Genomic DNA, 25,779 nt, shown 5'->3' on the forward strand with positions numbered 1-25,779 from the left:
ATAAAATATCTGCATGAAACCTTGCTGAAGTGCTGATGAATGTCGGGCAGTGAGGGAAGGGCATGGGTTGCTCTTTTTCTAGTCTTCAGTGCAGGCTAGGTGCCTGGGCTTGTGGACTGCCTGTCTGCAGTGTAGGGGAGAGCCACACTGGTATTGACCTGCTGTGATAGCTGCCCAGTGCTGGAGCATGTCAAACCACGAGCAGCATATGGCAACCTGGAGCAAACATAGAGCAGGCTTCACTGCTGCCCATGCAGGTGCTGGTGTTGGGGCAGCCCGTTCACTAAGGGACACACAGTAGTGAGGAACAATGAATTTTTCTTTGAGTTATCATGAAAGGGGATAGCTGCAAAACACTGAGTGCTGTAGTGTAAGCATGCAATACACAAACAAATGACAGCATTGTCCCCTGGATGACCCAGCACAGTGCAGGATCAGGGATTCAGAGTACACCCAGGCAGAAGCAGAGATAAGTCTGCACATGTCCAGGACATACTAAGCAAATAATCTGCCTCACTGTAGCCCTCATTGTTACTTCATAGCCTGTTTCATGGAGAGCAGGTGGCAGATGCTGAGCACCATGGTCATCCCGGCATGCATCGCATTTACTTGGTGCCATGGGATTTCTAAAACTCTTGGGAAATGGGGTTGTTGCTGTCTATGATACTGATATGGTTTAATATGGCTTGCTCATGCCAACACTCAGGTTATGCTTGGTCATTGAGCAATGAAGTTTCCTTATTTCTTGCAGGCCCTGGGATCTCAGGTTACTCCCATGCCACAGAGAAGGCAGGTCCCTCTCTGACACAGTGCCTACAACAAGCAGAAGAAGTGATTCCCTCAAAGCAACACCAAGAGACACCTGTCTACCTTGGAGCAACTGCTGGCATGCGGCTTCTCAGGTACTGCAGAGATTTTCCCCTTCTTCTGCAGCACTGCACCTGGGACTCTTAGTGGCGGCCCCTTGGTCGAAGTCCTTGGAAAGGCTCCCAGCTCATACTTGGCCAGATACCCTCTTCTGCCACTTACCCTCCTAGAGCCCTGAGCCTCCCTGGGCTCTTCCCCTGCTTGCCCAGCAGGTTTAGTGCCACTGAGTCCATCTGTCAATCATCTCCATCAGTGCTGGAGACATCAGGAGGGTAACATACAAGCTGATGCTCAGCAGATGCTCAGACATTCCCCACAGTGTCTGGTATTAGGCTTGGCGCAGAATTTTTAAGCCCAACTATATTGCAAGTCCCCACATGTCTTGACTGAGCTAAGGACCATCAGAGCTAAGGTAACTTTATAATCATATCCTCCTTTAATTCCAGTTTGTGATTTTCATGGTGATGCCCCCTATCTCTTGCTTGGCTGGGACAGGGAGCTGATCTTAAGTGTTTATTGCCTGGGAAACTTCCTGTGCCCATATCATCTGGCATGGATTTCTTCTGTAATGGTGATGGTGAAGAGAGAAATCTCCAAAGGGCACATGGCCCACAAGGAGAACTTTGGTTATTGTTCACTGGTCACTCGCTCCACACTCTCAGGTGTGGAATCTGTAAGTGTCAGATCTTGTGGATGCTGTGCTGTCAAGGTGTGACAGAAGGGACATGGCCAGTAAAAGCTGGATTACCCATATGAATGACTGTCTGGAGTCACTCCATCCTTTCTTTCATTCAGCTTGGAGAATAAAAGTGCAGCTGACAAGGTCTTGTCCTCAGTAGAGAAGACACTGCGCTCAGCTCCCTTCAACTTCCAGGGTGCCAGAATCATCAGCGGTCAGGAAGAAGGAGCCTATGGATGGATCACCATTAACTATCTGCTGGGCAATTTCAAACAGGTACTGCATCAAAGGCAAGTCCATATTTGAATCATCAGCTTACAGCACTTCAAATCATGCCTTGCAGGAGGGTGTCACAGGCACTATCTTCCCTTCCCTTACTAGAGATCAGGAATTTGCACGTCTTGCCTCAACAATTACTGCAGGTTCCACTGTAGTCAGGCTTAAAGCACTGAAACAAAACACTGGCATTTTTGGTAACTTCACTTGGCTACAGCATCCTCCTTGCTTCCTGATCTAAAATATTTCTGTACCTGCAAAGATTGACAATGATTTTTTACTACTGAGCTTATACATTTCACATTCTTAGTCCTCCTGCAAGCACTCAGACATGATCCGTCTTCTGCTTTTGGAGCCTGTATCTTTCTTGTGTCTTGTTTCAGTTCTCATTTCATGCTACATTCCAGGTCTTCCTGCCTTTCCTATGCTTCTGCTTCTGTTCTCAATGGTCTTTCTTTGGTTTTTTGTGAGTTTTTTTGTTGATGTTCTTTTGCTTTGGTTTGGTTTTCTTCAAAATAAATCTTCTCCATGTCTGATGTATCTGTTTTACTTTGTTTTTTTTTTTTTTTTTTTTTTTTAAGTCTGGCTGGACAAAACTTCTACATTCCCTGAAATCCATAAGTGAGACATCAGGAGCACTAGACCTCGGAGGAGCCTCAACACAGATTACCTTTGTACCAACTGAACTCTCTTCTAAGCCCCCAGAGAACCTGCTCCGCTTCCGTCTCTATGGCAAGGATTACCTTGTGTACACACACAGCTTTCTCTGCTATGGGAAGGACCAGGCTCTGCAACAGAAACTGGCTGGGGACCTACAGGCAAGTACATCCGTAATTGCAGGTGGAGATCCTGGACCCTCCCAGATTTGATATACTAATGCTTTAAAAGCTGTTGTGTCCCAGATAAATGTATCATCCCTTAACCTGGGTCTGAGGGAATGCCATTATCCTCCATAAAGTCTGGGCAGATGCCAAAAGAGATGACAGTCAACGTTTTCAAAAGTACTACTGATTTTAACTGCCTTGATTCTTGTGTTTAAGATAGCAAGAGTACTACGCTTAGCTGAAATGCTCAGGGAAGGTGATGTTTCACCATCTCTGAGAATCCCAAATCAACAACAGCCTCACAAAATGTGGCTGAAAGTAATTTCCCCTCCTACAGGGAGACTGTGGCAGTACATACATCTTCCAAAACACAGCCAGTGCCTTAAACCATCCTCATCACTTTGACCTGGTGTGTGTATCTTGGTGTGATGTGCTGTGACAAGTGCCTTGTGACACCCATCCTTGTGGCTCTTTCCCAGAGTGTTACTCTAGAGTGAAGTGTAACTGCTTGAGCTGATTTTTCCTTTCAGACCATGGAGAACAGCAGCCTCCTTGATCCGTGCTTTCACCAGGGGTATCAGAGGACTGTAAATATAAGTGACCTCTTCAAAAACCCTTGTACATCAGCCAAGAAAAAGCAATTCCCTTTCAGCCAGCTGAACATAGAGGGAGAGGGGGATTATCAAAAGTGCCGAAGAAACATCCAGACGCTTTTTGACAAAACCAATTGTCCGTACTCCAGTTGTTCCTTCAATGGGATATACCTACCTCCATTACAAGGGGAATTTGGAGTAAGTCTTCACATTCTTCAACTCTCTACAACCCATAATATCAGAAACTGAGAGTAATGGTAGAGTCTATTCTCCATGGCTGGGGCTGGAAATAATTTGCAAAATGTTTTTTTGGACATGTAACTACATAAGCAGTGCTGTACTTGCTCAGGACAGCACATTTAAGAGCTACCCCAGTAAATACTGGCCTGATGGTATTGCACTATTCCCATTCTAACCCATCTCATTGGGGTACTCATAGGCATCTAATTGGGGTGCTCCATTTATGGATTCATTTCACCTTCATGATGGGCAGGATCAGAGGCATGAGAGCCAGCTGCAGGCCATGCAGGATACACTGCTCCTGCAAACCTTGTCTCTTGAGGTCAATGGTGGTACCAGATCTGAAATTCATCTGTAAGTGTGTGAATACTATTGAGATCCGTCAGTCAGCTCTCCCTGTCTGCTTGCCAAACATGATAAGGAGACAGTGTACACTCTGAACACACGTCTTGTGTAACATCACACTGAACATCAGTCCTAGAGCTGCAGGATGCCAGTGTCTGTTAGGCTTTCTGGGGGAATTGTTAATACTGCTTTGTTCTGTTCTTAAACTGTCCCTACCTATTGTCCATGGTCAGAGATGGGTTTTCTGGACTTTGGATTAGATGCTGGGGCTGTGTATAGTCCTTTCCGGATATCAGCTCTGCTTTTTATGGCAATATGGGCTCCATGCTCATCTCATTCACTTGCCACAGTGGGATTATGGTTATGATGACAAGCAGTTTTCACTGTATGCCACTCTGGCATCAGTGCATAGAGGAAAAGGATTTTCTGAAGTTCCTCAGAATACTGTGGTCAGTGAAGTTCTTCTTCCACGTCCCTTTTGGAGTCCTTAAATGTCATCAGCTCTGAGGGATGTGTTTCAAAATGGCATAACTCTTAAAAATATACTTATTTTTGTGTGTGTGATATTTCTCTATGTGTAAATAAAACCAGTGGGCTTTCCTCATGCTGAGGCCCAGTCAGGGTAAAATATTCTTTATTCTTCAGGCTTTTTCTGCATTCTACTTTGTGATGAACTTTTTGAACCTGACCAGTGAACAAAGCCCTGTTGCCCTGGACAAAGTGACCAGCACCATTGAGAGCTTCTGCGCTCGGCCGTGGCATGAGGTAAGCAGTGAGTGTGGCACTGGGCTGGGGCTGCCAGCTGGCAAGAGCTGATGATATTTTTCTGTAGGATAAGTGGTTAGCGGTAACTTCCAAGACATGAGGAGGTATATCCCCCCAGCCCCTGCAGGGAGTACTCAGGTGGAAGATGGAGAAGTAGAAAACTGTGTTTAACAGCCTGGTGACTTCCTCCTCCCCTAGGTGAAGACAGCATATCACCAAGTAAAAGAAAAGTACTTGAGTGAATATTGTTTCTCTGGATCCTACATCCTCTCTCTTCTGGAAAATGGCTATGAATTCACTGAAAGCAACTGGCAAAGGATCCACTTCCTCGGAAAGGTGTGTTTCATGATGGGAGGGCTACCCCAGCAGCTAACTGCAATCCCTGCTGCACAGCTCAGCCCTGTTTCTGCATGGGCACTGATGCCCCAGCAATGCCACATGCAGCTCCTGTACCTCCCAGCATTGATTCTGCTCCTCTCTTGTTTCAGATTGGCAGCAGTGATGCAGGCTGGACTCTGGGCTACATGCTGAACCTGACCAACATGATCCCTGCAGAGGAGCCTGCTGTGCCCCCTCTATCCCATGGCAGCTATGTGGGGCTGATGGTGCTGTGTTCCCTCGTGCTGGTGTCCATGCTCCTGTTTGCATGGCTTCTCTTCCACAAACCTAAGTGCCTGCAGAAGGGGATTGTTTAGGGAAGAGATGTAGGTGGGAGAGGGGCCATGTCACCCCAGCTGCCCAGGGTCCCCAGGAGACCCTAGCAGAGTAGGTGGTACTGCAGAGCCTCTCTCGCCTCTCACTGAAGCTACTGTGTACCAGGGCATTTATCTCTTCTGACTCGCACTGACAGACATTGGGACATCAGGCTTACCACCTCTCTGCCAAGGACAGATAAGCAGGTGTCCCCTCTTTGAATGGGTTGTACTTTCATTCAATGAAACTTTGCTGCTTTTTGGGTTTTGCCTTGTGCACAGCATTAATAAGAGAAAAGCAGAAGCAATCTTCAGGAGCCAGTGCTCCTGCAAGGGTAATCTCAGGGTCACAAATCCCACTGAGCTCTTGGGAGCGATCACACACAGGGAGCTTCTTCTCCTTCTCTGCTTAGGCCGTTCCTGAGAGCCCTTCCCACACCAGCACAACCTCTGCTCACCTCCCTGTGCCCTGAGCGCTCGCAGCTGTACAGCTGGGTACAGCCACCTGCACCTGGCTGGCCCCCGAAGGCTGGCCAGGCTCCCATATATGCCACTCTGGGAAAAGAAGAGATGAGGATGAAGTGGTCATGGAAGTGGAAATGTGCTGGTGGTCATTATCCCTTTAGCTGGGCTCTGGGTAGCTTTCTGCTCCTTTTGCAGGTGGCAAGAAGCCTCTTTCCCATGTCTTCCTGATGTTGCTGGACCAAAGCTGGCTCATTGTTATACTGAGCCATTCCCACATCCCTAGGGTACATCAAGACATGAGTTTCCAGTCAGGCATTGCTGATTTTTGTAGGAACAGCTCATACAGAATAAGAATCCTTGACCAGTAGCAAGTGCTTATGCCTACAGGGACTCTGGTGCCATCAATGTGCCTACAGGTGTACACCCACTAAAGCAATCCAGCTTCACTGTGCTGATCATGTAATATCCTCCAATCTAAGGAAAATGTTTATTAAGTTATGTTCCTTCATAAATAGCTGCATTTGCAGCAGTTAACCAGCATGAGCGTGCACAGATTGAATGATTCTTTCCACCAGCAAAATCAGTGAAACTTTGCCTGTCCTTCCCTCATGGTTTAGGCATATCCCATGACCATAAGACCCAGGGCTTGTGAGTGTACACACTGGAGCCCATATTCTAGCACATAACTAGGGTGATGCCCCTGATGAAGTTTATGCATCACTTCCTTTCAATTTCTATTTCTTGGTCAAAAAAAGTCAGGTAAGTCAGAAATCCATTTTTATAAAAACACTTGGAAACCATTGGTGCCTGCCTGCCTCCCACAGAATCTGGGAAATCTCTTCTAATGACCTGTGAATGCTGAAAACCAAATTGAAGATGATGTTGTGGAGAGAAAAGCATGGCAAATGCACACCTTCATCTATTTCCCCAAGCAAAGCTGTAGAAAGCACGGAAGGGATCAGGAGGGTCAACCCCACTAAAACCTTCTCCTTTAGACAATCACAGACCCAGAGCTTGGGGTTTTCTTGCTCTCTCAGCCTGTCCCTTTGTACAGTGCAGCCTGGAAAATGTCCCCCAATTACTTCTACTTCACACTTGGGAGGAGGAGCCATTATATATGCAAGGACCCTTCCCCTAAAGGTAAGGGAAAAAATCTACTGTCTTGTGGTAAGATCTTTCAGCAGTTCATTGATCTCCCAAAATAGCTGGCTTCAGCTTCTGTTGAATCATCTTCTGCCCATTTCAAAAAGACTGAGTAACTCTGCTATCAAAATCCCTTTCTGCTTGTTGGTGCTTGCAAGCTGTCATTGTATCATATCAAATAGATACATCTTCCATCTGTAAAGTGCTCTGTGCTGACCCCACTTGCAGCTTTTGACTCCACTTCTTTGAAAATTGTTACATTTTTCTAATGTTTGGACACCAAAATTTTCAGCAGCAAGTGGTGGTAGAGTCACTAATAGTGTATATAAAAGTAATACCCTCTGGTCTTGGTCCATACTCTTATGTTCTCCATTCATATATCTCAGGGCCAGATCTGATCACTTAAGAGGTTGTTTTGTTCAACTGGGCTATTAGAACTTGGCCATTTCCAGTCACTGCATTCCAGAATGGCTTCTGTCTCATACTGTACATCACTGTTTCTAAACATGAGCTGCTTTGTTTCCCACATGGGTCTGAGACATGTATTATTCAAAGAATATTGCCCCAACCAAGTGATCCAGATCAGCACACAACAGACTCTTCCCCACAGAGTCTGTCCATTGACCAGGGTTATTTTTTCTGCAAATCCATCAAGATATTGGAATTAATCTAGAAATGGAGTCTTCCTTCTGTTTTTCTCAGCAAGGACAAGCAGATGAGAGATTAACAATAGCTTTTGGTCATGGGTGGAAGGCATGCAGGTAAAGAGTGTGATCGGAGCTGCTTCAGCTCCTCAGTCAGCACCACTTGCAACACACCCCACCCTTTGCCACTATCCTTGCACAGGGGGTCTTTGAAGTAGACCAACTGCCCTGCAGAAACTCCCCATGTGAGCTGGTTCATCCTTCCTCCCCATGAACAGTGTGGAAACCTGCAGAATGGTAATTCCTATCCTGAGACCTTCTCAGGGATCTGGCAGCTGCTTAGCTGTGTATGTGATGCTGGAACAGGCAGATTCATTGGGATGTTTTGGAAATTGATGCAGAAACTCCATGTGGAAGCTGGTGAGGAGAGAAAGTTTGAACAAGTCCCCTCTTCTGGTTCTTACTAAGTGTGCCAAAGGAAAAGATTAAATACAGAACCAGGGAGAAGAGCTTTAGCAATGTTTTGTATCTTTATTGCAAATCCCAAAGTTAACAAAGTATTAATACTGTTAGTTGATGCTGGTGTCAGGTGATGAGCTGAATGAGGTGATGAGGTGATGATCTTTGCTTACTTCCTCCTGCCTTCATTCTCTTGTTTTTAATTTGGGTTTTGTTCATTTTTTTAAACTGTAAATGTGATTTGAGTGCAACCTAAAGGCCCCAAACTAAGAAAAATACAAAATTGTACATTTTTTTCAAACCTTGTGACTTTTAGATCACACTTAGGAGTCAATCTCTCCAAAACTAGAATTTCTAAGGTGACACCAGATGTGCCATTTAAAAATCACTTGTGCAGGCTGAGAGTCCAGGACTTGGCTGGCTAAGGGCATCCTATGAGGATGAGACCATCAATGATCACTGGGTGTACTTGAAACTTCCCAGAAAAGCATGATTTTTTTCTCTCCATTTCTCCTGCTATTGCAGGACTTTATCCATGGAGGTTACCCAAACTCCTTGGTCAAAGAGTTCAAGTTTACTGAACATTCACTTCTTTGCTTCTGTGCTGCATCAGACCTACCTGTGTTCAGCTCAGATGTGTGTTCCAGAGCCACTCAATGCATATGTGAAGACATAAACAATGGGGGGGGGGGGGGATTTCCAAATGTGCCAGTAATAATATGATACCAGTTCTCTCGTTAATGTAGTTGATCTGCCTCACTCATAATACTCTGTGCCTTATTTTTCATTTGATAGCTTCTGGCTTTATTTTCCAGCCACTAGCTCCAGTACAGTTTTGTTCTTCTGGGTTAAAGCATCTTTTAACACCACATGTTCTTGTCTTGCAAATGTTTATTCACTGATCAGCTCTGCTTGCCTGCCAAGACTCCACACCTTGGTCTCTCCCATTTTGCCACAGGAATCCCTGAGATGTACTGCAACACAGGAATGTTGAGTGTTCTATTTTTGGGAAAGTTCCTTGCAGGACAATTTGATAGTTTTGCAGGGTGCAGGAGCAGTCTGGCCTCTGGGACTGATGACTTCAATGAGCTCTCTTGTGTTCACCCAAGTGTCAGGTGTCAGGTAAAACTATAACAGAAGCTGAGATTTTCAGGGGTCAGAAAAGAAGGCCTGGGCACCTGCAGCATGATCACCTCTTGCAGAAAAAAGCCAATCCCCACCCTTTGCTTTCCCCACCAACACAAGCACCTGCATGGGCTACAGATGATTTCTCTGGCCCTACAGCAAAGCACAATGGAGCCTCCATCTGGAAGAAAGTTCTCAGAAGTGGGGCCATCACCTCTGCAGTGAGAGGCTGATTTCCAGTACTGGTGCTGGCCAGGGCTCCCCAGCTTCCCCAAGAGCAGCTCTCAGATGGATACATGCCCACTCCTCATCCATCTGAATTCTTCCTTGCATAAGGGATGTGCAGGCTCTACAGGCTGCTGACTGCGTCTGCATCACGGAACTCAACAGCCTTTTCAGGAGGGATTGGGGGCACACACCAGGGACAACTGCCCCTGTCACCTGCACCATACACCTCCTTTTTGTGTCTCAGCCCTGACAAACAGGATCTTTGTTTTGATGTACGCAAACCTTTGTATCCTTATGACAATAAAGACTTCTGAACTATTGCCAGAAAAGTTTTTGCAGTGTTTTCCAGAAGATGGGAGCTCATCAGAAGTGAAATGGAACTTCTGGCACTAAGCAGATGGGATTTTCTCTCTGGGCAGCTTCATGCTGTTCTTCTGAGTTGGGCCTGAAGTTCCCTGGTGGGTGGGCAGTATCTCCTCCCGGCAGTGAAAGCCACTGTGGTTCTTTCCAGGCTCCAGGCACCTCATAGGAAGGCTGCTAATGCCCAGACCCAATCTTTTCTTGTTTTAGCTTCACCCTGACCTTCCCAAAGCAGCCTACTTTCCCCTGCCATGCAGTGGCCAGAGGCTGCCCTGTCTCCTTTTTCCTTCTCCCTCCCTTAGGCATTATGCTGGCACTGTAACCCTTCCAAAACAGATGAAGGATGGGAGCCTGTGCCCCTTGTCTGCAGGGTGGTGGGGCTGGGTTCCTCTGTGTGCAGCCACTGCTGTAGCTCTGCCAAGGCAAACATACTTGTCATGGCTCATCATTTTTCTTTCAGCACTAAGCTTGAACTCTCAGATTTTCCAATCTTCCTTTGTACCAAAAGGGCAGAATTAGGAACAAACTGGAGTCCTTCCATGGCCAGCTCAGGCAGGATCAGCTCTTTGCTGCCTGTGACCTTCATCCATTGATTGATGGGGAGGGATGGGGCTCACATTCTTATTCCTCTCATTGTCACACCTTGGCACACTGTGTTCCTGCTCACCATCTTTCTCCTACTGCCTTGAGGTCTCTCTATCTCTGAACATCTGTGGGGAGGAGGGGTGAATGATCCATCCCAGATGTATTAGCTGCATTTTCCAAACTAAGTCTTTGTTTACTTCCTCTGCTATTTCTAAGAACTAAAGCCTTATATTGTTTGTTTCTGCTTTCATCAGTGTTTTTTAACATATCCAAAATTATTATTGGCTTAAATCTTCGTTAGCATTTTGTTTTCCTGGAATGTAGTAAGAGCTACACAAGGTCAGACCAGCCAGATCAGCCAGAAAGCTCATTGCTGCTTGTCTCCAGCTGCACGATGGTCAACATTTAGGTGGATAGCCAGGGAAAGGGCATGATCCTTCTCTTCTAAACATCACGGGCATAGAAAATTTGTGATCAAGAAATTACTTCTGGATCTGCATAAATAAGAGCTCTAGGTGCCTTAGTTCTCTATGAATTCATTTTATCCTCTTTTGCAATCATTAAATTTCATCTTTGATGATGTAATTTAATTGTGCCTTGAGTGCAAAAGTCCTCTCTTTTTTTTTTTTTTTTTTTTTTTTTGGTTTACACTTGCTGCTTGATAACAGGATGCCTCCATCCCTATGCAACGGATAATGTTGACTAACTCTCCAGACCTAGCAGTGCATGAGTTATGCTCTCCACCCACCCCAGATTTTGCTCATGGCTCCTATTTAGGTCTGGCTTTTTTTTTTTTCCTGTTGTTTCTCAAATCAGTGTTGCTTGTCTCCATAGGAAAGCAAGTGCTTTCCTCATGTGTCCCTTGGAAGCACTGCTTCTTCAGCTCTCCCACTGCTCTCACAGGCTATTGGAAACAGCCTGGGAAGGGAAAGGGGAGACGGGGAGACAGACCAAACATTTGGTTTGTGCTGTTTTACTATAGCTTTGCCCAGTGTGCTCTGGCTGCCACGTTAACACCAGCTAGCACTGGAAACCTGCCCACCTCCTTCACATCACTCTGGTTGCTGAATGCTGGGGAGGGAGCAGCTCTATGGGAATGCAGCAGCCCTGAGATGTGAAGGAGGTGAAAGCACTTCCCACCACTTCATGAGCCATCAGATCCATGAAATAGCATATATGGCTTGTTGTACAGATACAAGCTGCCCTGGCACACCCATGCTCTCCATTCCCATGCTTGCCATGCCTTGCCACCACCTCAGCTACTTTTCCTTGGTTTGCTGTAAGTGCTGGGAGAAGCTGGCACCTCCGGTACCATTTCTTGTTTCCTGATCAAAGACAGGTGCATGCGTTCCTGTTCCTGAGTGTGAGTAGCTTTGAGACTCATTGATGAACAGGGATGTGATGGGTTGGAGCTTAACTGGAAGAATGCATTAATGTGGTTACTACTATCTTTATATACATATAATTTTTTTTTAAACCATGTCTTCAAAAGATATTTGATCAAAACCAGGATTTTTACAAGCCCTTTTTTTCTTTTATTTTCTCTCCCTCTTTTTTTTTTTTTTTTTTTTTTTTTTTTTTTACGAGGATATAGCTGAAAGGAGGATACTGTGCAGATGGCGCAGGAGACAAAGGCGGCACAGGCACAAGAAGAGAAAGGACCAGTATAGTGTCAAGGTTGCTCTAATAAAGATCCCTGTCAGAACCGCTGAGATGGTGGAATTTCAGCTCCACAGGACAAGGCTGCAAAGCAAGGCTGCCTGCTGCAGCTACAGCCATGCATAGGCAGAGCACAGAGAACCAGAGGTTACTGCCGTCCACTGGAGCAGCGTATATGTGGCAGTGGAGTGGAAAGGCAGCAGCTTCCCTCAAACCCAAAAACGGTCTGCAACTCGGCATTTTCATCTGTCTGATGCGTAAACTTCTGCTGCCAGGTCCCCGGTGCCTGCCACAGATCATTACTGTGCCCACTTCCAATGCAAACCCTGGTGATAAGCAAACATCTGAGCAAAGCAGACCCAACGTTGCCCTGTCCTTCCCCTGAGACATCCTGGCCGGGCTCCTTTGGTAGGCAGCTGCGGGGAGGACGATGCCGTCTCTGTCTCTGCTTATCCCGGGAGCAGCGGGACTGCCGGGTGAGCTGGGGCCGGGGCAGAGGGGCAGCAGACCCGCAGTCTGCCGCGATGCCTCCCTCTGCTTCCCCAGGAGATGGGGTAGGAGAGCAGGCACGGCTCGAACCTAGTGGCCGGGCCCATGGGGGAGCAGCGAGAGCTGCCCGCGTTGGGCAGGCAGGGGCCGGGCACGGCTGTAGCAGCCGCCCGGGCACCACGACCGCCCCTCCGCCACCCACACCCCGCTCGGCTCTTGCCTCACAGAAGGGCTCAGCGACGGGCACCCCTCCGCCCGCCGTCCACCGCTCCTCTCCCCCGCCCCACCGCTCGCCGTGGGCTTGGCAGCCCCGACGCCCTCCGCAGCCAGTTTTCCAGCCCTGCTCTTCTTCAGCTGTGACAGCCAGTGGCTGCGGGGTCCTGTTTATTGTCCGGTTAATAAGTGAGCCGGAGCGGGGGTTGAAACTTCTCCGACGGCGGAGAGCGGCGGGCGGGCAGGGGGGGCATTCCTGAGCCGCGACGGTCCGGCGCGCCCCCCTCCCACCGCCCCCCGCCCGCAGGTGCAGGGGGCTGGCACTCGGAAACTGGAAAGAACTAGTTGGAGTTTGCACTTTAAGCTCCCGGCAGGGAGGGAACCGGGGGTTCGGAGCCGGTGTGGGCGCCCAGCACCGCGGGAGGATGTCTCAGTGGCTACGGCCCCTCCTGGGAGCCCTGCTCCTGTTAGACGGCGTGGCCGCCCTCAGCTTTCTCCACCACCGCTACGAGGAGATGGTGCAGGCCCTGTTCCGCGTGCAGAGCCAGTGCCCCTACGTCACCCGCATCTACAGCATCGGCCGCAGCGTCGAGGGCCGACACCTCTACGTGCTGGAGTTCAGCGACTATCCGGGCATCCACGAAGCCCGTAAGTACAGGGGGGATGGGGACGGAGGGGCTTCTTTGCCGCGCTCCCTGCCACACGGCACCGTCAGGGTACAGGAAGGAGGGTATCACCTTTCCAGAGGAGGGTATCACCAGAGGTGTTCGGGTGTCAGGAGATGCCGGCTCCGGCAGTAACCCCACGGCCAAGGCAGGGACGTGCACGAAAAACCCGCAAACACACGCCATGCTTGCGTGAGCTGCAGCATGGGCCAAGTGCATACTTTGGACAGAGCTCTGGTTTTTCAGTGTAGGCTAACAGGGGATCCCGGGTGAGCCCATCCCAGCACCCCACCTGCCCTGCCACCCTCTCCCTCTCAAAACAGTGTTGTGCAGGCAGAGAAAGGGAGCACCATCCCTCCACCCTTTGCTGGAGGATAGTGGCAGGAGGGAAGACCTCCTGCAAACCCCAAAGCAAAGGGGGCAGTGAGCAAGGGACCCCAGCAGAGCAGGCAATGAGGTCTGCAGCTTTGCCGACCCCGTGGGCTGCGCAGCCCCTAAGGCAGGCAGGTCTCGGGGAGCTCTGCTTGCTGCCACGTGGCCCTGTGCAGCCTTGGCAGCAGCGGCCCTGGAGCTGCTGCTTATGCAGCACGGAGAGGCTGCCGAGCCAGACCTTGCTGACAGCCAGGTGCCCCTGGAGGCCTGCAGGGACCAGGCAGCTCACTAGCCAGGGGGCGTGCACTCAGGGCTCCCTCGCTTCCCTACCTTGTGCCCCTCAGCCACAGATGCAGACAGCTCTTCCTACTTTTTCCAGGATCTTTGGCCTTTTCAAATCCTGGCTGGTGTGGTTAAACACAGGGGATGAGAAGTCCAGGCAGCCTAGTCACATGGAAAACTGCTGGAAGTGCTGCAGGGGTGAGAGGGACCCATACCAGCACCCATCCAGTGGAACAGTGCCCCCACTTTCCATGGCACCCCACGCCTGGTAGTGGCTCACCCAAGGACAGACCTCCAGGGGCAGAGCTGCCGTGGGCACATTGCTGCCCTCCTGCAGCCCAGAGGATCGCATTCAGGGGCGTTGAGAAGTGGGATGGGAGCCTTCCCGCCCTGACTGCGTCCATGCCAGCCCCGTTCAGTACAGGGAAACCTGCATGGTGCTGAGGACACCTCAGGCACCTCCACAGCATACAGAGGGATGATTCAGTGCCAGGAGTTATCTAAGGGCACCTGAGAATGTGCTACACGGTTTTAGAATTGCAGAATCACCAGGGCTGGAAGGGCCATAGGAGGTGACAGAGATGTTCACTAGCCAGGTGGGCAGCACAGAGCTGTGGCTCTGCTTGTAGCAGCCTGTCACTTTCAACATGTAGCATGAGGACATCAGGAATCTGTGGACTTAGTCTCTTGAAGGTCATGGAAACTAAATCTGAAAAGAAAGCCTAGGTTAGAGGGCTTACATGCAGTAATTAGGGCTATGTGTCCACATGGATAATGTCTAGGGGTCTGCATATTGAAAAAGTCTGACAAGCCCTGCTGCAGACTCAAAGCAGAGGAGAATCCCTGCTGAGACCTTATTTTTTTTAAATAAAGGCTGCACACATCTCAAGGACATTTTTAGGTTTTATAACTGGATTACCTAATTAAATGAGTCCTCATGTCTCCAGAAATCTAACCAGGTCAAGACATGTTGCCCACCCATGGTGTCTTATGCTGAGGCACATCAATCAAAAGATAAAGAGAACCTAAATATTTTGCCAAAATTAGATATTTAATTTTTTATTTTTTTTTAGAATCTGTCTTCAACATGACCAGATGCAGTGTATCCTCTCTTTGTGGCAAAGGTGTAGGGTATTTTGGAAGCAGCAGATGTCTGATGCTTGGGGCTGCCATGCCTTTTGCCCCAGGGACCCTCCTGACACCCTGTGTGGCAGCAGAGCTACAGGCTGCCACTGCAAGCCTGACTGCTACTGGTGGCTGGAAAACTCATAGTGTAGTGGGAGCTCTGGCAATGTGACATCCTTTCATCCTGATCTTTTCACATGAAACTTGGGCTCCCCTTTTAACTGTATTCCCCTGGTGTCTCTCATCCTACCAGTGCTGACACCAGCCTGCCATAGGATATTCATTCTCTCACAAGTTACTGCTCTGAACACCCCTCTGAGAAAGCACAATCTGTCCCTCAAGAGCACTGCCTCTCCTTCAGCAAACAGCAAGTCCTGCTCTGGACTGTCTGCCTGCAGTCTTTAGATCTGTATTTTGAGACCTCATTTTAGAAGAGTCAGTTGCAAGAGACCTTTCTGCTTATACTGGAGCTGCCTGAGGGACAGTTTGATCTGTATTCAACTTAAGTCACTGAGGGTTTCTCCAAGCTGTCAAGCAGCATCCAGAGACAACAGTGCCCTTCCAGTGAAAGAGCATGGCTTGCCTCAAGACAGGGATAGATTTTGTCCTGCAGAGTAATGAAAACCTCTTTAAAGCATACAGGGTCAGGAATGTGCCATGCTGGTGAGAGGCACTGAGAACAAACTGCAAAGAAACGGCATGTCCCCTCCAGTGCCACCCACTGCAGAGCTGAGAGGACCCGGTAGCCTGAAGCTAGGGGTGGCAGCAATCCTGCCAGTGGTACCCAGTCCCTCTGTGCTGCCTCTCCCCAGCCCAAGACCAAACCACCTCCAAATACATCCTCTTGCACACACTGAAGGTGAGAAGCAACTGTGTGGAGAGCTTGGACTGCTTCCAGGGATGCTGTGGCAGAACGGAGGGGAGCCCATATGAGTCCCTCACTGAAGTTTTCATATTCCAAGAGAAAGAGAAGTTTCACACCTTTTACTGGAGTTCTCTTGGCCATGCTGAGTGTCCCTGCAGTAGAAATCGAGTCTTCCTCTGCTGTCCCAGCCCCAGCTAACTGTGTCCCTCTCTTACTCTCTCCAGTGGAGCCTGAGTTCAAGTATGTGGGGAACATGCATGGGAATGAGGTGCTGGGCCGTGAGCTGCTGCTGCAACTCTCTGAGTTCCTGTGCGAGGAGTACCGCCGGGGCAACGAGAGAATCACCCACCTCATCCACAACACACGCATCCACATCATGCCCTCCATGAACCCCGACGGGTACGAAGTGGCTGCCAAGCAGGTACCAGGCAGCGATCTCCTTCTCTGGCTGGGTGGGGGCAGAAAGCCCTTCAGATCCCTGCAAGATCCCCTTCACTGCCTATGGGTAGGGCAGTGAAGGCATTCTCCATGCCATGCCAAATTTGTCCCCCTCAATTAGTGTTGCTGCTTCTCCTCTCATGTGCCAAGGCCTCACACTCTATCCTGCCCTAGATGGTCCTGGCAGGTGATGAAGGACCTTCCTACAGCTGCCTTATTCTCTCCAGAAGTTATTTGGCACAGGAGGGTCACTTCACGTGTCCCACCTCAGGCTGGGGAAGTGGCAGTTGAATGCCACTGTCATGAACAGACAGCGACTGGAGGGAAGGGGCAGCAGGGAAGCCCTATAGTCCCCACACAAAACTTCACTCATTCTGTTGTTCCACTAGACCTCAAGGGGATGTTTTATTCGTTGCTCATTCAGTTAAGACAAGTTGTTTATTTGGCTTGTGACCCTGAAAAATACAGATATTGTTATTGACTTTCCCTGTCAGTATCAATATTCTTTATTCTCCTGCCAACAGTGATACACATGTTGTGGCTCAAAGGCATGGAAGTGCTGTTAGGACAGCTGGTGCCTGTCACTCTGATGCCCAGCCTGCCTGCACCCACCCTGTACTCACCCCATGTTGCACCTTTGCTCCACAGGGCCCGGACAGCAATGGGTATTTGACTGGGAGGAACAATGCCAATGGAGTGGACTTAAACCGCAACTTCCCTGACCTCAACACGTTCATGTACTACAGTGATGAAATCAGTGGGCCAAATCACCATATCCCACTGCCTGACAACTGGAAAAGCCAGGTACTGCTCTGGGATGCTGCAAGGGTTACAGCATCCCCTCAGAGCAGCTGAGCACCCACACTGGCCTTTGACTTGCAGAGTCCTTTTCTCCTTCCCCATGCTTCCTGTGTGCAGAGAACTGATATAATCCTGTCCCCTATCACAGCTTGCACCTCTGCCAGGAGGAGAAGCCAGCATCACGCACAGCTTGGGGCAGAGATTGTAATGCACAGGGCAAAGAAGATTACACATACTGGCTAATGTGTGTGCTTCAAGTTTTAGGGCTATGCTGGAGCTGTAGCCAGGTATGCACTGGAGGCACCAGCTCTGCACACCAGGGCAGCTGGAGAGAATGGAAGAAGCTGCAAGGGCTAAAGCAGGCAAAATGTGGGGCAGGGTCTGATGTGACCAATCATGCTGCAGCCTGGAATGGAGCAGCAGCTGGACCAAGGGTGGCTGAGCTCTTCTGCCTGTTCCCAACCCTCTTCTCCTCACAGGTGGAGCCAGAGACATTGGCTGTGATCCAGTGGATCAGCAGCTACAACTTTGTGCTCTCAGCTAATCTGCATGGTGGAGCAGTGGTGGCAAATTACCCTTATGACAAGTCTCAGGACCAGCGGTTCAGGAGCCACCGGCGCACAGTCAACACACCTACCCCTGACGACAAGTTGTTTCAGAAGGTGAGCACAGCCCTGTCAGGCAAGGGCATTCCTGCAGCCCTGGAAGGGTGCAGTGTGTAAGAGCTGGCTGGGAGTCTCTCTGGGTCACTGCCTTGTACAGGAGCCACGCCAAGAAATGTGGAAATAACCCTTAGCAGACTACAGCATTGTGCCAGCCACCAGCTCATGAACCAGGTCAGGGCAATCCCACTGTGATGTGGTCTCACCACATGAACAAGCCAGTCTTAGCCCCTGAGAGCCCCTTCCTCCATCCATGGTGTGCTTGGGTTCCCCATAACTCTACCATCCCCGGTGTCCAGTACCACACCGCTTTTCCACAGCTGCAGGCTGCCACCATCTTTGCTTCACCATCATAACACTTTTTTCTTTTCCTAAAGAGACGAGGTCTGGTTGGGGGTCTGCTGAGAGCAGGACAGAGGAAGCAGATTCCCAGCAGGGGCTTATGAATGGCAAAAAATAAGAAATACAATGAAAAGAATACCAGGAGCAGAGGCAGACATCAAGGAATGTAACAGTAGGTGCTGCTGATGCTACTAGCCCTAGATGAAGGCTGTGGTTTTTCTCCATTGTTGAAATGTTCCAGAAAACATTGCCTTCAGTCACTGCTTCCATTAAGAAATACTCCACACAAGAATAAGCAAGTTATGTGTTAGAACAGCTAATGAGAAAAATAAGGCTGAGCTGGAATTCAGCCTTCTCTGGAAGCAGAGGCTGTGCAGAGGCTGGTCAGGTCCTGCTGGGATCAAGGCTGTCCCAGATTTAAGGAGGCTGCAGTCTGGGACATAGGCTAATGATACCCACACAGCCTCAGGAGTTAGAAATGTAGTGTAGTAATTGCTTTCCTGCCAAGAGAACAAGACTACACAGCACCTGAACCATAATACAAGGGTATAGAGTTTGCATTAGCAAAGGCACACAATGATTTCTCTTAAACTGTGTCTTACACAAAGGGCAGGCTTTGGATGGAGTGTCCTAGTTTCAGCCATGCCTTGCCTTTAGTTCTAAAAATAAGCAGTTAATAAGGGCAATAAACAAGCCATTGCCCAAGCACTTTCCTAGTGTAAATTTCCCTGGTATGTATTGCATTTGCATCAGGAGCAAATACCTTCGCATACCCATTTGTACCACTTGGTATGGGGGAAACAGCACTGATGGGGCTGAGTGCCCCTTCATGGGCCACTGCTCTCCACTCCCAGTAGGAGCAGGACAGGAGCCACCTGTGCCATCAGCAAGCCTCCAGCTTGCCAAGTATCTGCTTTTCCTCTTCCACTTTCATCTGCCTATGTTTCAATGAGGTTCTGGCTATCTTCTGTTGTATTTCACAGAAGTAAAATGCAAGAGCTGTCTCCTGTCTGACTTCCCTCCCACACTCCCCCATGAAGCCTTTGCTGGAGGGGGGATGTTTCACCCACTGCTACAGCAGTGACTAATGGCTGCTCTCTCTGTAGTTGGCTAAGACCTACTCATATGCCCATGGCTGGATGCACCGTGGCTGGAACTGTGGGGACTACTTTGCTGATGGCATCACGAATGGGGCATCCTGGTACTCACTCAGCAAAGGTAAGGGCTGGGTGGGTGAAATGTTGAGCTGAAAAGAGGTAAAGGCATAGACAAGAAGCCTCAGGACAGGCTGGACTTGAGAAGGACTTGAATATAGCACTGTGGCCATTATCAGACACTATACTAGTGTCTGCATCTCAGACTGGGAAATGGCTTGGGAAGACTGGAAGTGGCTTGGGAAAGAGACACAGGAGTAGCTGAGGTCCACAGAGACCTGCTTTGTGCTGCTGGACAAATGAAGCATTAATCTGTTAGTGCATTTGAAAATGCTGTGCCATAATTCCATCAAGACCCAAAACAGTGACCACAGGGAAGACATTTCTTGTCGCTTTGGGCTCTTGAAAAATCTGACTAAAAAGAAAATCAGAAAATTAGGCTAGAAAAAAAAGATTGGAGAGCAACTAGAAAAGGACATACATCCCCTGTGGCTACTGAAAGCAGAGTAGTGAATGATCTGGCTGAAGGAGGGATTTGGGCAGCCACAAAGGGAGGGGGGCTGCATGGTGGGAGCAGACAGTAGTAGCACTGTCGTGGAGGGAGGAGGCTGCACCTGTGGAGAAAAGAGATGCAAGATGATTCTGGTAGAAGATAGACATGGGCCAGCATACTTGGACCACAGGAGTGGGGAGGGAATGGGGCCTCACATTCCCCTGGCCATGGACTTTTCTTCTCTACCAGGCATGCAGGACTTCAATTACCTCTACACCAACTGCTTTGAAATCACCCTGGAGCTGAGCTGCAATAAGTTCCCTCCTGAGGAGGACCTGGAGCGTCAGTGGATGGCCAACCGGGAGGCCCTTGTTGCTTTCATTGAAGAGGTAAGGGGGCAGTCCTGGGACCTAAACCCTTGTCCTGCAGGCCTCTATGGGTACCACCTTGATGGTAGTGGGCCAATAGGACATGGGAGCACAGGGGTGGAAAGGAGGCAGTCATGGAGATCACTGGGTGCTCCAGTTGGTAGACTGGGAAGGCTGTTGTGTCCTGGGCTGGCTCTGCTGGGCAGAGCCAACAGATCCAACAGTATGGGCAAAGGGGAGGGTTGTCCCCAGAGCTCCACCCTCCTCCAGCAATTAAGAGTCAATACCCTCTTGAGCAAAAGAGAGTCCTTGGCCCAGCAGTCTATCTCTCTCCCTGCAGGTTCACCAGGGCATCAAAGGGATTGTTTCAGATGAGAACAACAACGGCATTGCAGGAGCAGTAATATCTGTCCAGGGAATCAGCCATGACATCACCTCTGGTGGGTTGTTTGTCTCCTTGCATGCTGTCCCCTTTGGATACAGCCTCTTGGATGCTCTCTGGGTATGTGGGAGGGAGTTAGCAGGTGAGGCTGTAATATGTGTGGCCAGTATGGTTTGCTTCCAAAAAGCACTAGCTATGAGGATTGAGCAGTGCACAGTGCCTGTGTGTGCTGGACTGAGGAGAGCATAAGAAAGCTTGGAGAAGAAAGACCTGAGAACGAGAATACAAACCTTAGGACTTCAGAAAGTCAGCTCTGATTTTATCTGACAAAGGAAAAAATGCATTTCTATATAGCCAAAGAGAAGATAGAGGGAATAATCTACTAAAGTATCTAAGTATCTACACAGAGCTGGAAAAACTGATAGCAAAGGACACGATGGCAAAACAAGATGAAAGGCTGAATTTAGATGAAAGACAAATTTAGACTGAAAATGAAGTGCCACTTTAGTTTACCCAAGTTGTGGTGGTTTCTCCTTTGCTGGCCAATTTTAACCTCCTTTTCACATACACCCTTCAACTGGACCACACGTTACAGACTGGCTGCAGAAAATAGCCAATATTCAAGCTCTCCAGAGGCTGGATTATGAAATCATCAAAATTCCTTCTGGCTGTAGGTCTGTGGCTCAGTGACACTCTAATATTTTAGCACTTATTATGCCAGCTTGCATAGGAAAGGGGAGTTTGCAAGAGATCAGGGACTCGCAGAGCTGCTGGCAGCAAGAGCGCTCTGGAATCTCGTGTTCAACCCCTGTTTAGAGGAGGATTTTCCCCAACGTTGACTCTAATCAGCCATTGCTCCCTCCAGATGATTTTCACTGTCCTCCAAAGATGTAGATTTCACAGCCTCTCTGCTGTCCTGTGCCAGGGCTACACCACCTTTATGGTGAAGCTATGCTCCCTGATCTACTTGGCAGCCACCAAGCTGCCATCTCAGGTGGGCACTGCCTCTCCTTGTATCATCTGGCCCTGCTGAGATCACTTTGTTTCTATCACCTTTGTAGCTGCCCTTGAAGTAGCTGCTGGCTTTGAGCAGATCCCTTTGCTGCCTTCCAGCCAGGCTGAACTCACCTAGCTCCTCCAGCTCTTGCTGTGGGGCCTCAGTTCTCCCTCTGGGTCAGGAGCTCTGGTTCTCCCCTATCTCTTTTGACTGGAGGGCACTAAAACTGGACACAGAATCATGTGCTGCCTCTCCTGGACTGAAAAGAGGGAGAAAATTATCCCCTTTCAACCTACCAGATGCCCTCCTGCTCTTTCTTGGAAGCCCCTGACTCACATGTACCTCACTCACAAATTATCCCCACTTAAGCCAAAGTGACACACACTGCCTGTAATGATTGCTCTTATTTGCAACAGTCATGCAGTTCTATAGTTGGGAATATACTCAGATTGTCAATAATCCATAATGTGCTGATGGCTTATTGTATGCCATTCCCTGTCCTTAACCACATGACTACACAGTCTATCAAAGTCCTCATGGGACTTCATTGTGCAGAAAGAATCAGACAGGCAGGCAGCTGAGCTGATGAGAGATTAAAACTCACTGGTAGTGCAAACAAGGCAAAAATTGTATATGACAGGAATTAGAGGTTATGTTTTGTATAAGGAGTCAGACTGAAGCTGTGATTGCCCTCAGGTCTGCTGTCATCTGACTGGCGAGAGCTCAGCTTTGCAGCCTCCTTGCACAGGCACAGCCAATGCTGCTGTACCATCCCCTTTTATTTGATGTTTACTTGCAGACTGATCTCTACTCTGTGGCACTAACGAGACACCACACACAGTCTACAGGTATGAATCCAGCCTCACAGTAGCCAACAGATCTCAGAGAAAGGCTAGAAATTTCCTGGGCTTGAAGGCAATCCTTGAAGAAATACAGCCAGCAAGAGCTACTGGAATAGCTTTTGCTCTGCTCCCTGTGCATCCTGAGTGTCTTCTATTCCCATCTTGTGTTCCAGGTGATATGGGGGATTATTTCCGGCTGCTGTTGCCTGGCACTTACACTGTCACAGCCTTTGCAGAGGGTTACCAGCCCCAGACGGTAACAACAACAGTGGGCCCAGCTGAACCTTCATTGGTGAGTCAGGCTGCATGATCACCAGTGTCTCTGAATGTCTTCACCTCAGGAAGAAAGAAACACAGTGAGGGGTGTCTAGTGAGCAGTAGAGAAAGAAGATGGGATGTAGAGCATTGCCAGTGCTTACATGTTGTCTACTTTGGTGGACAGAGGGCTCCCTGCAGCTCACAAAAAGGGACACAGTGAAGTCAATGCCATTTGCCTCTCAGTTGAGGGCTTGCAGCTGCATTAGGCTGCCATGCCAGCTCCTTTGTCCCTCTGCCTTTTGGCCACAGGAAAAGCTCCTGGCTGACTGGAGCTGCTCTTCTTTCTGCCAAGAACACCCAAGACAGGTGTGGTCTAGGTGCTACCAAAGAACAGCCAATCATCTTTGGGAGATGAAGTTAAACCAGATGCTCTTGACAACAGTGTGACCCTGAGAGTGCCCTTCTGAGGGCAGGCTGGACAACTACAAAATGGTTATAAAAAGTGGGTGGTGATCGCTGCCCCCACTGTTACCTTGTGAACATGGTGGGACTGCAGATGCAGCCTCCTCTGAGGACTAAGCAATAACCCCCCAGCTGTGGCATCCTGGCACATCATTCGCTTCACTGCATACATACTGGTCAGGCTCTACTCTAAATACACAGAGGTGGTTCTCCCACTCTCTGTCTCTTCATCCCACCCTACCCAGCCTCTGAAGTTCTTCCAGAGCTGCCCTTTTCTCAGGACTAGAAACCTTCTAATTTTCATGCTATATTTATTTATGGTCATTTTATCCCTGTCTGTTCTTATGCCAACATTGTGCTTTAAATAGCCCCTCTGCTTCTCTGGTATTTATTCCCTGCTGTATTTATAGAGAGCTTTCAAGCCCAGTCCTAGCCTTTGTTTTGCTAGGTTAAGCACCCAGCTCTTTGGCTTTCCCTTTTAAAATAGATTTTCCTTTAACTGTGTTACTCTAGAAGACTGGTTTGTTCCCCAGTGGTCTGATTTTTGCAGATCTCCCGTCACAGCAGCACTCCTGTCCCCATTTCCCTCTGCCCCTGCAGTACCTCCCCTATCCACTGTTCACCATTTCCTTCCCTCAGGAAGTCCACACAGCCCTGTTCCAGTTTGAACTTTCTGTATGGCCTCCTCATTCCCCGTTTCTGTGATGCTGTGTCCTTGGCCCCTTCTCCTCTTCTTCCTGCTTACATGGCTGTACTGGATGGATGTTTCTTCTCTGGATTTGTTTTGCATGATCTACTGGAAGTACTGTTTGCTGAAAGACTGATTAAGCAGCTGATGAAATGCAATTGAAAAGGACCCTCTGTCCTGAAGTATTCTATGTAACAGATATTCACAAAGACAGAAAGCAATGCTCTTTCTTTACTCTCTGGTGAGAAAAGATGAAGAGCATAGCTCAGTCCCTTGCCTTTCACAGTTACTCTTCCAAACTATGCTAGGACATTGCATTGCCACAGGAGCAATGCTCTAAATGAGAAATTTGGCTGATTGTTGGTACATTTTCCACAAGGAAAAAAAAAGTTTCCAGCTGATGTAAGCACCGAGTTGCTGAGTTTTGTGGTAACACTGGCTGAGACCCCTTATTGCTCCTCTTGGCCCAAGTGTCAACTTTGAAAGCTAGCAGCAGGGGCAGGTCCTGCAGACCCCTGAGCCAGCAGAGCAAACACATGATGTTACGTGGTTATTTTTCTTCTCTCTCCAGGTGCATTTCCAGCTCAAACAAGATGTGGTGAGGAAGCCTCCAGAGCGTAAAGGCTCAGGTACACGCACAAACAACAAAGCCCTCCAGAAGAAGGTGGTGCCAAGAGCCACCCGCCGGGGGACCCAAAGATGAGGACAGGTCACTTGGCTGAGATCTAGGGGAAGCCTGGCTCATGACTGCAGCCAGTGAACTTTCCAACAGTCCAGTATGAAACTAGCCCAAATTATTAGGTTATTAAATGAGGAAGTATTTAATCCCTGAGTAAATTGTGAACTCATTCACAACAAAATATGCCTGGGCTGCAATTCCCCAGGAACTGTGTCTGTAGCTGCTGAGCTCTTCTCCTGCACTTGCTCCATCTGGGAGAGCTCTGCTCCCTTTACTCCTGGACTGAGTTGCTACAGCCCAGGTGAGATGCCCCGACACTAGTGTATACCAAGCTAATCATTTAGTCCTGGAAAGATGGTTGCTGCCTGTAGACCCTAAAGTTAGTGAGAGGTCAGTTTTAAAGCAGTCAGTGATGGACTAGCTCTGAACAGTTTGTCCCACATGTAGTATTGCTGTCACTATTTGGCAGCACCTCAAGTAGGAATGTGGCAACTAGCAGGTGGTGGTCCAAGGTCATCTCCTGGCTTATGTCACATTTGTCTTGATGTCCAGATGGGACTTTCTCGTAGCTGGTTTGGATTATTTGTAGTCAGACAGGCTGAAACAAGGGTCTGCTCTAGCCAACACAAACTACTAGTCTGAGCACAGGAGCAACTAGGTGAAGTCTGACAACAGGTGATGAGTAGGAGAGCAAGACAGGTGATTTGGTATTCTTTTGAGACAAATTCCCTGAACTTTGATCCTGTCAATGTGCAACAGGGAATGTGGATGCTTGATGCCAGCAGTGTGCTGTACAGGTACAACACATGGCATTAGAGTTGTAATTGGATTAGGTAAGACATGATCCATGGTTCAGTGCAGTGGGGTACTACAGACTGGGCCTTAACATGCTGCCTAGGCTATCTGGGAAGCTTTGGAGTGGAAGCAAGAGTAGAAACAATACTGGTTATTTACACAGTGACAATATTTTAAGCAGGCAAAATTTTTCTAGCATTCTTCATGTCAGTAATGTCACAGGTCACCTTGCTGAGCCTGCTGGCTGCAGGGTGCTCTCATGTTGCCCTCTTGTGCTCCTATGAAGTGCAGGACGGCCTCAATTCTGCTTATTTTGCAGGGCAGAGAACATGGGTTTCTTCTCTGGAACAGGTCAGCCACCCCAGGAGGTCATGTCACTGACCCTCACAGCCTGCTGTGGGGTTGGCCATGCAGCAACAAAATTAGAGTCTTAGTCACAAGCTTTTTCTGTTCCAAGG

The 25,779-nt window shown here is 48.7% G+C and overlaps 2 protein-coding genes across 6 annotated transcripts in view; both read left to right on the forward strand.

Annotated features, from left to right (window-relative positions):
* The window catches only part of ENTPD1 (ectonucleoside triphosphate diphosphohydrolase 1), a 34,821-nt gene extending 25,158 nt beyond the window's left edge, over positions 1-9,663 (forward strand). For 3 of the 4 annotated variants that reach the window (XM_008490429.2, XM_030453418.1, XM_030453419.1), the window contains exons 4-10: positions 752-902; positions 1,663-1,822; positions 2,404-2,640; positions 3,177-3,437; positions 4,470-4,589; positions 4,788-4,925; positions 5,078-9,663. In XM_008490429.2, the coding sequence (XP_008488651.1) occupies positions 752-902; positions 1,663-1,822; positions 2,404-2,640; positions 3,177-3,437; positions 4,470-4,589; positions 4,788-4,925; positions 5,078-5,284 (1,274 nt within the window). In that variant the 3' untranslated portion in view covers positions 5,285-9,663. The remainder of the gene's footprint in view (positions 1-751; positions 903-1,662; positions 1,823-2,403; positions 2,641-3,176; positions 3,438-4,469; positions 4,590-4,787; positions 4,926-5,077) is intronic. The other variant, XM_030453420.1, reaches the window with a different exon arrangement.
* A 3,194-nt stretch (positions 9,664-12,857) lies between these two features.
* Positions 12,858-24,672, forward strand: CPN1 (carboxypeptidase N subunit 1). Of its 2 annotated transcripts, XM_030453568.1 has the most exons (9): positions 12,858-13,299; positions 16,185-16,381; positions 17,047-17,202; positions 17,679-17,861; positions 19,310-19,421; positions 20,100-20,239; positions 20,559-20,658; positions 22,613-22,731; positions 24,419-24,672. In XM_030453568.1, the coding sequence occupies exons 1-9, from the start codon at positions 13,077-13,079 to the stop codon at positions 24,548-24,550; spliced, it is 1,362 nt and encodes a 453-aa protein (XP_030309428.1). In that variant the 5' UTR covers positions 12,858-13,076; the 3' UTR covers positions 24,551-24,672. The 2 variants fall into 2 exon arrangements, with proteins under 2 accessions (XP_030309428.1, XP_030309429.1); XM_030453569.1 differs by lacking the exons at positions 22,613-22,731; positions 24,419-24,672 and adding an exon at positions 22,397-22,418.
* Positions 24,673-25,779: the final 1,107 nt, after the last annotated feature.

The sequence above is a fragment of the Calypte anna genome, chromosome 6, assembly GCF_003957555.1.
Source record: "Calypte anna isolate BGI_N300 chromosome 6, bCalAnn1_v1.p, whole genome shotgun sequence".
Lineage (NCBI taxonomy): Eukaryota > Metazoa > Chordata > Aves > Apodiformes > Trochilidae > Calypte > Calypte anna.

Coding starts and splice junctions, on each gene's coding strand:
- CPN1 (XM_030453568.1), top strand. CDS start 13,077: ATGTCTCAGTGGCTACGGCCCCTCCTGGGAGCCCTGCTCCTGTTAGAC. Junction 17,203..17,678: donor CTGACAACTGGAAAAGCCAG/GTACTGCTCTGG, acceptor TTCTCCTCACAG/GTGGAGCCAGAGACATTGGC. Junction 20,659..22,612: donor CAGCCATGACATCACCTCTG/GTGGGTTGTTTG, acceptor CTTGTGTTCCAG/GTGATATGGGGGATTATTTC.